The sequence below is a fragment of the Lagopus leucura genome, unplaced genomic scaffold (assembly GCF_019238085.1).
Source record: "Lagopus leucura isolate 7727_CA_CO unplaced genomic scaffold, USGS_WTPT01 210-5_obj-0_obj, whole genome shotgun sequence".
NCBI classification, from domain to species: Eukaryota; Metazoa; Chordata; class Aves; order Galliformes; family Phasianidae; genus Lagopus; species Lagopus leucura.
In genome coordinates, this window is record NW_024964810.1 from 34123 (window position 1) to 45768 (window position 11646).

Below are 11646 nucleotides of genomic sequence, written 5' to 3' on the forward strand. Positions count from 1 at the left end.
GGGATGGATGGAGGGATGGATGGAGGGATGGATGGATGGATGGATGGATGGATGTGGGGCAGTCAGCCTCTTCTTTTGGCCTCTTCTCCCAGGCAACAAACAGGACCCAAGGAAATGGCCGCAAGTTGTAGCAGAGGAGGTTTAGGATGGACATAAGGCAGAAGAACTTTTTCTCTCAGTAGTCAGGCACTGCAATGGCTGCACAGGGAGGTGGGGGAGTTGCCATCACTGGCAGCATTCAGGAGGCATCTGGATGAGGAGCTGCGTGATGATTTGGTGCTTGTGGCAACGGTGATGAGGAGACGGTTGGACCAGCTGATCTTACAGGTCGTTTCCAACCTTGTGATTCCATGATTCTATGATTCTATATAGGTGTGAGCAGGTGGTGGGCAGTGTTTTCCCTCCACTGCTCCCCTCGTTCCCCATCTCCTTGGATTACACTGTCACAGCTGTTCTCAGTAGGTGGGTTTGGTTATTAATGCCTGTTTTGTGCTCAGCTCAGCTCCCTGAAAGCGTTCAGGTCCAGCAGGCAGAGCTGAGGTGAGGACAGGAACACCGTGACCTTGCTAAGAGCAGCTGGATGCAGACAGGGCTGTGCTGTCCCCCACTGTGCACTGCTGCCAGAAGCACCCTATGACACCCAGGGACTCTTTTGTGCAGGGGGAGAGAGCACAGACCTTGTTTACAGTAGTTGCAGAGCACGACAGTGAGCAAACAAACCACTCTCATGTGCTACCACTGAAGCATTTCAGATGTTTTCGTGCTTTCAAGCTGGGAATTCATTGGCTGAAAACCTCAGGTGAACCTTTTCACTGCACTTGATTTTCCAACCTCGGGAGAGGAAAAATGGCTCCAAACAAGTCACAAATTATAACATACTTTTTATCTGAGAGGACAGAGGTGTGAAGTGCTTTATCCAACCCCTGCCCCTGCTGTGGATGTCACTTTGGGCACCTTCTTGGACGCTTTCTTCCCTGGCAGTAGCAGCTGTTTTGATCTCCTCTGCTTGGAAGCTGCAAGAAGTGCTTTGACCACAGGTACCTCATCCCAAAGCCTGGTCGTGCCCGGGTCCAGCTCCTTGCTGGTCTCAAACACCTCCTGGAGCTCCTCCATCAGCCTCAGTGCCTCCCTGTACGTCTTGGGGCTGGATTTCCTCTTCTGCAAAGCAGACGCTGGAAAAGGTGCAAGCAGAGCACTGGTTTCTCTCAACCATAGCTCCCCAACATTTGAATTTCCCTCCTGCTTCCCTGTATGCCAGCAGCCCCAGCCCTCCCATCTTAACAGCAGAGGGGATGGGGACAGGGATGGGAGCAATCTTGAGCAATCTCAGAGTGCAGACAGGTGTCTGTGAGGCTGCAGGGCTGGATTCAAGCCGGGCAGTGGCTTTTGTTAGAGACTGCAGAATGTGTGACTCAATTTCTACTTCTTCCACCCCTCTTTCCCCAATCAGTGCAGGGAAAAGAAAAGCACTGAGGAGCAGCCAGGTAGTGGGCTTGTACTAGCAGCTCAGGATTGTACCACCATAGGGGCTGCGACAGAGATCAAACTTGGCCAGCACTCAGAGCCCCACTGCTTCATCTCAGGGGCAAATAGATGCTTTAAGATTCTCCCCAACAGACAGGTTTGGGGTAGAGTTACTCCGCCTGTGCAGCCAAGAGACTGCAGCAGTGTCTGCTTTGCATTTACTCCTCTGGCAGCCCATAGCTAGAGAACATCAGTGTCCAGTGTTTTTAGCTGAGGGGGTCAGAAACATGGGATGAGGTTGCAGCAATAGGGAGTGCCTCCGTTCCCCGTTACTGGGAGTTAGGGCTGAGCTCTGGAACAGCCTCATCCTGCCTCTATAGTGACATGAAGAGCAGAGATGGGGGGCATGAGAACATACCCAAGGGGACACTGGTGACAGTTGAGGTGTTTCTCATGGCCACCAGGATTCTTTCCAGGACTTCTGCTTTCGTCTTTCTAGCAGGAGGGTCAGGCATCCTGCAACGCTGTGAGGAAGAGAGGAGGCTGCAGCATGCCTTCCTCCTGGGTGATGCTCCTCCACCTCCTTCTCCTGCCCTGGAGATGTGGCACTTGGGGACACGGTCAGTGGAGGATGGTGAGAAAGGGGTGGGGATGGGTTAGGGATCTCTGAGGTCTTTTCCAACCAGAATGATTCTATGATTCAAAGCCTGTGCTTCTGCAGGAGGTGGTTGGCAACACTTTCTTTCGGACCAACTGATCCATTTTAAACTCTGACTGAAGACTGTAAGTGTATGAAGCAACACTAAAGAAGCTTTCCAAGACCCCAAAGCTTCATTATGGCTGCAGGGACTGTCATTTTATCACAACCCCTGCTCCTTGCCACCCTTTGCAGCATATGGGTTGGGGTAGATACAACTTCCAGACACCAACACCAGTGCAAGTGTTCTCTCCCTCCAGACCTTGGTCTCATCACCTTTTTGTGAGGCACACAGGGCTTCTGCACGCTGTCCAGTCGTGGCTTGGCATCCCAGTACACCAGGGGGTGCTTCAGGACATAGTAGAGAGCCTGCACATTCTTCTGTATCCCTGTGAACCAAAGGGAAAACGGGACATCAGCAGCTTTTTGGTGCTTCTTTCTTGGGCAGAGCAGATTGCACTGCTCATCAACCTGCCCAGGGTTTTCTAAGCAAGGGCCCCCAGCCCTCCTCACTCACCAACTGGCTCAATGAAATCTGGGTCAGTGTCTCCACCGAGCAGCTCCTCATAGCCCTTGTACCACTCTGGAACAGCCCAGGAGCTGCCTTCCTCCCTCTGCTTGCTCCTCTGTTCCAGCCTGTCCTCTGCCAGCAAAGGCTTGGAGTCATCCTCCACCTCAAAGCAGCAAAAGAAAGGACTTGGCAGCAGCACTTGGCCACCAGTCCAGGTGATGATGTCAGCCAGAGCCTGTCCTGCTGTGAAGAGGTGCCTCCTGGTGGCACTGAGCCATGCAGTCACCACCTTGTCCCTATGTGCTTGGTGGAACCAGGCATGGGGGGGAAGGGGCCAGCCCCATCCCACTGCAAACTTAACAATCCCAAGGAAAATTGAACCCCAAAGTTGCCGTGGTGAGCAAGAAGAGAGAGTTTTCCTGCAGGTGCCGCAGGGACAATCTGTGCTTTCCAGTTAGCAGTCCCACACTTACATCCCTTGCAGTCAAGGGAGGATTATAAGCACTGGTGCTGTAAATACCTGCACAGTGATGGCCCAGCCTCACGCACCTGTGTCATGAAGAAGGCTTCAACGTCCTCCTGGGCTGTGCTGGGAGTCCTGGGATCACGTTCCCCATGCCCCACTGCTGGCGTGGAGCTGATGGGAGGCAGTGGCTGGGATGAGATCAGAGGTGCAGCTCCTCCTGCAGCCTCTGCCATGGCTGGGAGTGGTTTCCATATGAAGGTTTCAGCAGGAGCTTCCAGCATCAGTGGCTGCTTCTCGACTTTGGGGAGATGAGATGAGACCTGAGAGGACCCAGAAGTGTTCATGCACGATGCTGTGAGCATCAGCATTGGGTTGGACCCCATGGCTGGAGGCTATTTCTTAGGGGACAGGGATCCCCCAGCTGCAGGGACACTCCACAGCAACTTCATTTCCCCAGCAATTGGCCCTTCAGCTGATGGGCAGGGCTGGAGCCAAAGTCTCTGTTCTGAATCCTGTGTGGGCATGGAGGAAAGAATTGAGAAGTGAGAACCCTCCCCACCCCTTCCCTTCCTCCATCCTACCAACCCCATGGGGATTCACACAGCCTATGAGCTCTTCCCTTACCCCAGTAATCTGGGTCCCAGGCAATCCTACCCCAAATACTGCAGCCATGGTTCAGTCCCTGCCTTAGGACAAAGCCTGCTGTGCAGCCTGCCCTGCCTCACCTTGCGGCTGGCTTTGAGAGGGATGGAGAAGTGCCACCTCCTCACAGCTGGGCTCTTGTGGTGAACAAGTTGAATCCCCAACTTCTGCTGGAGGAGCCGTGTCAGCAGAGGTGGGTGCCCTGTAAGAAGCAAGGGTGCATGAGGGCTGCAAGCAGCAAAATTTAGCCTAAAGCTGCACTACTTCAGTCATGGTTGGGCTGTTGGGTTCCAGTGGGACCAGGAGCAGCAGCAGGGCACTGCAAACAGGGCATTGCTGTTTGCTTTGCACTTTAGCAAGGATTAAAAAGCATCTCCTTGGGGACCTGGGCCAGCACAGCAGCATCCAAATGCTGAATGAGAAGGGAGTCCCTGTCCCAGAGAGGGAACTGCACCCACTCTGGGAAACCCCAAGGACCAGCTCATACTGTACCACTGCGGGTGGTGGTAAGAGGGTTGTTGTGAAATGTCAGCTGCTTCAGACGTGGGAAGAAAGCCACGGGTAAGAGGGCTGTCTCATCCATAATCTGCAAGATAAAACAGTTTGCCATTTCATTTTACTCTGAGCAGCTGCCACTGAGCTGAGGCTGTAGAGTTTCCTCCCAATCCTACTAAAATATGTCCCACTGATGTAGTGGGCAGGAGCCAAAAGCACCAGGAAGGGGAGGTTAAGTGAATGTGGGGCACACTGAGAGCATCACCTTCCACTGGGCAGCTCCAGCAAAGGCAGGCCTTCATATCCCCCATTTCCTGATGAAATCCCCTCTTCTGGTGAATAGTGATGAATTCTCAGGGTGATAAGGCACCTATCACATAGGTACCCATTGCTGGCGGTGCCCCAAAGCCAAGCTGGATTTTGGGCACCTAAGTTATGATTCTATGATAATGTGCAGGTGTCTAGACAACCTGAGAGCAATTCAGCTGCCTAACAGGTGCCCTGTCCCACCTGAGAGATGCTGGGTATCTGAGATGGACACAGGGGTTGGAGAGAGCTCTGCAGCAGAGGCCAGGGTATCTCCAGAGGGACTAACCCCAGCTTCAGACTGCTGAATCTCTGCACCTATCCAGAGACACAGGGCCCAAATCACCTTGTTGAAGGCCAGGCTGAGATGTTCCAGTACAGGAAAGAGAGCACAAATGTCTCTGCACGTGGAAAGAGCAGGCAGAGTCTTCAAGGCAGATGGGTCTCCCTCCCAGGGAGCGCCCTAAAAAGAGGAGGAAGAGGGTGAGATGCTCCAGAGGCTCTTGAGGACGTGGCAACATCTCCATGTGCTCAGTGCATGTTGAGATTGGTGCTTTCCCAACTGCTGCCTGCTGTGCTCTAGGAAAGGGGCAAATCAGCACAGACAGCCCATCCATCAGGATACCATCCTTCAGAGCCCAAACACAACTGGAATCTGAATGAACTCCAGGCTCCTGAGCTTCAGTCCCCACCTGAGTTGCAGAGCACACTTCCCCACACAGGAAAGATATGTTTGAGTGTTTTCATTGGCAAAGTTTAAGCTCAGATCTATCTTGGTTAAGTGAAAACTTGTTCCTGACCTCCCTGATGACAGACAATACTTGCAGCACTCAGTGTAACTTGCCAAACTGATGGGCTTTTATGCAAACTCTGCTGAGAGAGGCAAGGGGAAGTTTTGGAACCCACACCCCAAACCACAGCTCAGCCAATGGTTCTTACCAGCATTGGGCATCCCTGAGAGTCAGAATTAAACACGACCTCTGCAACAAAACACAAGCAAAGTGAAGGTTTTGATGTCCAGTACATGAAGCTGAGCACTGGGCCGGCCCCAACCGTGGCAAGGTTGGGATTGCTCTGGAAAAACCAAGTTAGCATCAGGCAGGAACTGGCTTCAGTGGCAAAATGTGCTCCAGGTAAGGGGAAATTTGTGTCCATTAAGCACCCAGTAGCACAGGTTAGCTAAGATGTCAAAAACAGTGCCATATGTCTTTCCTTCACTGTTTTGTCAAGCAGCTTCACTCGCTAGTAAACACCCCGCAGATCTGGAAAGGTTTCACTCTGATGTAACTGAGCCCTCTCCCACTGTAACATCTTGCAGTATCAGCAAGGGCAGGGAGAGGCGTGTGCTGCTCACCAGTCCTGTCTGGAGCCCCGTTGTTCTGTAACACGATGTCTTCAAGCTGACCTTTCTTCGTTTCCAGCTCTGCTGGTACCTTCTTGCCCTCACGCTGCGACGGCTGGGGCTGCTGCCAGAGGCTGCTCAGATACTGGTACCACTCTGCCCTGAAGCTGCCATCATCCGACGTAGGGTGGAGGGAGAACTGCATTCTCTCTGCTTGGTGCAGGTAGGGGACTGCTGAAATCCTGTTTCTGTCCAGATTCAGTTCCCTCAGGCTATCGGAAGAGGGAACGTATGGGAAACTCCACTTTTGCTTTCAGTGTTCACACAGCCATCTGTTCATCCTGGCTCTCGAGCTGCCTCCTCGCCGGGCAGCCCAGCAGTACTGCAGAACTGCACTGACACCTTCGTTCTGCTGCCCCATTCCCCCTCCTCCTGACAAATGAAATCCTAACTGTAGGCTCAGTCCAACAGTACCCCTAAAGCCCAACACTTCAGTCCCCCACCCCAGCCCGTGGGTCGCCTCGCTGAAGCTCATCTCTTGTTGAGAGTTTAACAGACAAGGAGACATGCTAGCAGCTTATTAAATCACCCACAGCTCTGAAGAGCTGTGGTCCTACTGGGGTCCCCTAACAACATTCCTCCTTTACAAAGAACCATAACATCATCAGTGCCTGGAGTCACAAGAAAACTTAGAAACCCAAATCTCTGCATGCCAGCCCCCAGCCTCACGATGAGCAATGTGACATTTCCCCCAGGGAATATCTTGGCAGAGCTGACAGTGCAAAGTCCCACCTTTGTGTCACCAGGTGCACTGTACCCAAGCCCACCACAGCTTGGCTGAGCTGCCCCTTCCTCTCCTCTCTGGCTGAATCATAAAAGCTGACATTAAAGAAGGGAAGTTGATGTGCAACCTCTCCTTGCACTGCTGCACTGATAGAAAGGACAAACTGGAGCAAAGAAGGGAAAAAATGGAGAAAGCTGTTTCTCAAATCAGACCCAGAGATCAGCAGACATCCAGGGCAGGGTCTGAGTTCCAGCCATCTGCTGGCTTTGGCCCGCCTGTGTTTTGCAGCAGGCCGTTTGCTATTGTTCAGTCCCATTTGCAACGCTAGGGAGAGTAAACAGGGAAGTATCTGAGTGAATCACAAAGATTTTGTTTTCCATTTTAAGGCTGTTTCCGTGCAGCAGCTGACAGCTGACAGCCCCAAAAGCCAGCACTGTCTGCTGCCAGGTTCCTGCTTACCTGCGGAGATGAGACAGGCTCACAAAGACACCCGGCTCTGACAGACGGTTGTCATCCAGCAGCAAGACCTCTAGAGACTGAAATCTCAAATGAGCAGAGCTGTGAATACAAAGAGCCTCATTAATAACACAGTCAAGCAAAGACAGGTGAAAAACACATCCTCTGCTGTCACTGGGAGACGTGTGTGCTCGCTCTGCTGGGAGACAGGGCAGGGGCTGCTGGCATTTTTGAAATAGAAAACTGCTAACCTACCTAAAATCGAATCAGCCTGGAAAGACCATCTAGCTCAGTGCCTTATCTCCAACCATGGCAAAAACAGCGGGGGCCTTGGCATGGTGGCTGTGCTTAAGCTACTGGGAAGGCTCTAATTAACGACGTATAAACAGCAACCTGCTCCTGTGGCTTGGCCAGCAGACGGAGCTGCTGAAGCTCTGAGTCCTTCTCTGCCTCCAAGGACAGAAGACGAGCTGGGTGAGCACGGTCCCAGCTCAAAGCATCAGGTCAGCCCCGTGGCCCCAGCATCCCACCCCCGTGTGAAACCCCCAGGCAGCTCAGGAACCAAACCAAAGCTTGTGCATTTACCCCCAGGAGCCTGCCAGGTCTGCAGGCAGAGACCGAAGCCTGTTGGCTGTCAAGCGAAGGACCTTGAGCTGGGACAGATCTCCCAACATCCAAACGTCTTCAGGGGATAAATTATTGTAGGACAGATCCAGATCCTGAAGGAAACAAAGAACAAGACAGCTGGCTTTACTGAGGGCGATACTGAATGCTTTCCACTGTGCTACAGGGACAGTTTTTTGGAGACATTACAATGGGTTGCATTTCCCTGACAGGAGCTCAAAGCTCTTTCCAAACCAATTGAATTTTCCAATCAATCTTTTCAGCGCTGTGCTGTTTTCTCCAGGTCATCAGCAAGCAGGATCTCAGAACACCAGACATCAATAAAGCTGGGATCCGTGAAGGTATCTTAGGAAGGGGAGTTTTGATGGAGAATAACACACAGATGGGCCCCATCCCTACCTTTCACAGCTGATGCCAGCAACCAGGCCGCTTGCTCAGGGATGGAGAGGACTGGAAATTCGGTTCTCCAACACCCAGAGCTGTGCCCACAGACTGAGACAAACCCTGAGTGAGTGGCCAAGAGTACATGGGAGACGTGCAGAAGCTCTCCTGTGTTTTCAAGGCTTTGGGGACCTCCCAAAGCCTGTAGGAAGGAGGGAGGTCAGGACCACAGCAGCAAGATGAGCCCTGTGGTCAGAGCCTACGGAGCTTGCAGCTGAGCTGCAAACCATTCTGTGAACGAGTCAAGAAAGAAGTCCATAAGACAAAACTTTCCATCCAGCAGCTATCTGAAATTCTGCAGCCAGTAAGAGACAGAAATCCAGGCAGGAAAATCAGTGAAGAGAGCAAGCTCTCTGCAAGAGAGACCCACTAAAAGCTGGAGGGGGAGGACAAAATACAGCCAGCATCCCACGCGTGTTTTTTGCTCTTAGGATCCATTTTCTCTCTTTTTCAAATGAACAAACTAACCAACCAACTTACCAATCTGCTGTGTTAGAGAGGCAGCCCATAATTCATAGAAACTATGGATATCTGGAGATGGGGAGGTAAAGAGTGGCATGGAGGAGGATGGGGATCTGCCAGCCATCGTACAGCACTGTGTGAAGGATGACACTGGTGACTGACAGCTGGCACTGGGGTGACCCCAGAACCTCAGGGTGAGGAGTAAAAGCAGGGCAGGGGGTGAGGAGAACAACAGGATCTACTGTGGGGACTCCACGATGGACTGAGTGGAGAGGATCCTACAGCACAGAGAGGTGGTCTGTTATGGGGAAATAAGGAGTCCTGTGGCAAAAAGGGCCACAGCAAGGGCAAAAAGTGGCCATCTGTGAGGGACGGCTGTGAAAGAAGCAAAATGTGCAGATCCCTGAGGGACAACAGCAAGGGCATCCCAGATTTAAAGGAAGCAGGAAGAGAGGATCACCCTACAGCTTCAGAGAACTCACACTGAAGGGACACACATCCATGCTACGTGTAGGGGGGAGATGAAGAAGTCTCAGGTCTCTCTCAACTTACTTCTAAATGCCTGAACTCTCCAGGAGTGATTTTCAGGTTTCTCAGTCCATTCAATGAAAGTTCCAGCTCTCGCAGTCCTGGAAACTTCCGAAATGGTTCTGCAAGAATGAAAGAGGAAACATTTTAGCAGTAAAAGCAAGCCAGGTCCTGTCCAGGTCTGGGATGGACCAAAACCAGCCTGAACAAGCAGGATTCTGTAACACTGGAGCATTATCACTTGGTGGGCTAGAAAGAAAATGCCAGCTCCATTAGACAATTGTCCCTACAACATCTAGCTTGTTTTCTTGCCTTTGTTTCCCACCCAGATTGGATTAGTGCTTGCACACCGAGCTTTATGTGTCTTACTAGTTAGAAACACATCTTCCATCTTGACTGAGCTCGTGTCACTGGATTTGGATTCACCTCTCAGCTCTACCACTACACTTCTGAGCTGTGGGGTCATTTCTTCACTCAGTGTTTCAATGTATTAAGTGGGGATTTTCTTTGCAAAGAGCTTTGCTTTCTAATAACAAAACAGACACCACAGCAGCACACAATGATCATCCCTACAGGTGATAACGTCAGCAGGGAGTTGGTGCAAGGATTTCAGCTGATTTTAGACAAGCATCAGCCACCCTAGCTTGAAAAGCAGTTTTCTTTGGCAATGCAATCCCTTACCTAAAGTCAGCAGGTTCTCAGCAGCGTTTATAAAAGCAACACAATCAAATTTCTCAAAATCATCTTCTTTAGCCTGAAAGATACATTCAAACACACACAGATTGAGCTCTGGCTGTACACGGATCTGAAACAGCTGAGTCTTTCTGTTTCTCACAATGCCTAAATCACAGCACTTCATTACATCTCCCATTGGTTGTCTGATGATGGAGAGAGCATAGGGGGGAAGCACAGCTGATTTGGTGGCTGGCATCCAGAAGACCTGGACGACCTGAGCTTCAAAGCAAAACCCCTTCTGTGCTCTCACTGCTGCCCACGTGTGGCCCATCAAACTCAGCCACTCTCCAGCACATCTGTCCTTCACAGCAACAGCCCAGAACCCTACAAAACACACTACGAAGCTATCAGCACCCTCAGATCCTTTTGTCTTTGTCCCCAGCCCAAATACAAGTTGCTGCTGAAGTCAAACTACCGTAGCTGAGAGAAACATCCACAGAACCAGAGTGAAGTGAGTAAACGGGGAACTACACCTGGTGATGACCATCACCATTTGATTATGAAGACATGAGCCAAAGTTTCACAAGGCAAATCATTCAGGCCTGTTTACAGCTGGCTGGCTCACCCTCCTGTGCAGGAAATATCCTAGAATCAAAGGAAAACCCTGCAGTGGAAGGGCCCTGCAAGGATCACTGAGTATAAATGTGCATGCTGCTAACATGCTTTTTCTGAACTCTGCACACTTATGTGCTGGTATGGTTGGGTTGGTTTATTTTTTCAATTTTTAAGGCAGTCTGTTCACATTTATGGAGCCTCCAGTACTCACAGAGACCAGATTTTGGCCGCTTACGTTCACAGAGCACAGGTCAGAAGGGTTCTTCAGACAGTGGTGCTTCATCTGGAGGGAAAAAAAACAAAACCAAACACAAATGTGAAGCCCTGCTCCATGTCCACGAGCAAATCTTTTCTCATCCTGGAACCTGGACTCCAAAAGCAGACCTGAAATTGTTTCCTCCCTCACCGAGTGATTCCCTCACGTTGTGCTTTGGGTCAGAGCAAGAGGGGAGAAAACATCAGGGGGCTGGGGAAGGGAAAGGCACTCACCAGAAATGGCTCATCCAGGATATGGTTTTCATCCAGGATATGGTTTTCATCGTTTCCTTGTGCAGAAACAGCACTTGGAGGCTTCCTCCTCTCCTCTGGTGTCTCCTTGGTGGTTCCTTGCTCAGCCCAGGGCTGTGGGGTGGCTGTGGGTGCCAGCAGATGGCGCCCAGCCCCTGGGACAACAACACAACAAAGCAGAGGAGGTGGCAAGGTGAGTTTGCAATGCTCTCACTGTGCTTTTCTCAAAGGGGCTCAACTCCACCTGATGGTTCAACCCAGCAACAAAACCCATCATTTGAAATTCAACCTTTTTTTTTTTTTAATGAATAATTGAATCACAGGATCTCTAAGGATGGGAAAGACCTCTAAGATCACCAAGTCCAACCCCACCAGTCCCCACTGACCAACGTCCCTCAGTGCCACATCCCCATGATTCTGGAACACCCCCAGAGGCTCCTCCATTCCCTGGGCAGCTGTGCCACTGCCTGACCTTGCAGAGAAGATTTTTTTTCCTAATACTTAACATAAACACTAGAATATAAGCTGAATTGTGTAACCATATACTTAAGACAGCAACATAAAGCTGTAGCCACAGCCAAGCAAGTCCAATCTCCCTCCCAGAACAAGACAATCAGCAACACTAGATCAG

General features: G+C 51.1%; 1 protein-coding gene across 1 annotated transcript in view; it reads right to left on the bottom strand.

Annotated features, from left to right (window-relative positions):
* Positions 1-864: 864 nt before the first annotated feature.
* The window catches only part of XRRA1 (X-ray radiation resistance associated 1), an 11685-nt gene continuing 903 nt past the window's right edge, over positions 865-11646 (bottom strand). The window contains exons 2-17 of the mRNA XM_042892261.1: positions 10998-11170; positions 10720-10791; positions 9900-9972; positions 9243-9340; positions 7749-7882; positions 7167-7265; positions 5936-6195; positions 5521-5561; positions 4928-5044; positions 4273-4366; positions 3864-3982; positions 3222-3458; positions 2679-2835; positions 2438-2550; positions 1883-1988; positions 865-1172 (exon numbers count right to left, since the gene is read on the bottom strand). Of these exons, the coding sequence (XP_042748195.1) occupies positions 913-1172; positions 1883-1988; positions 2438-2550; positions 2679-2835; positions 3222-3458; positions 3864-3982; positions 4273-4366; positions 4928-5044; positions 5521-5561; positions 5936-6195; positions 7167-7265; positions 7749-7882; positions 9243-9340; positions 9900-9972; positions 10720-10791; positions 10998-11170 (2153 nt within the window). The 3' untranslated portion in view covers positions 865-912. The remainder of the gene's footprint in view (positions 1173-1882; positions 1989-2437; positions 2551-2678; positions 2836-3221; positions 3459-3863; positions 3983-4272; positions 4367-4927; positions 5045-5520; positions 5562-5935; positions 6196-7166; positions 7266-7748; positions 7883-9242; positions 9341-9899; positions 9973-10719; positions 10792-10997; positions 11171-11646) is intronic.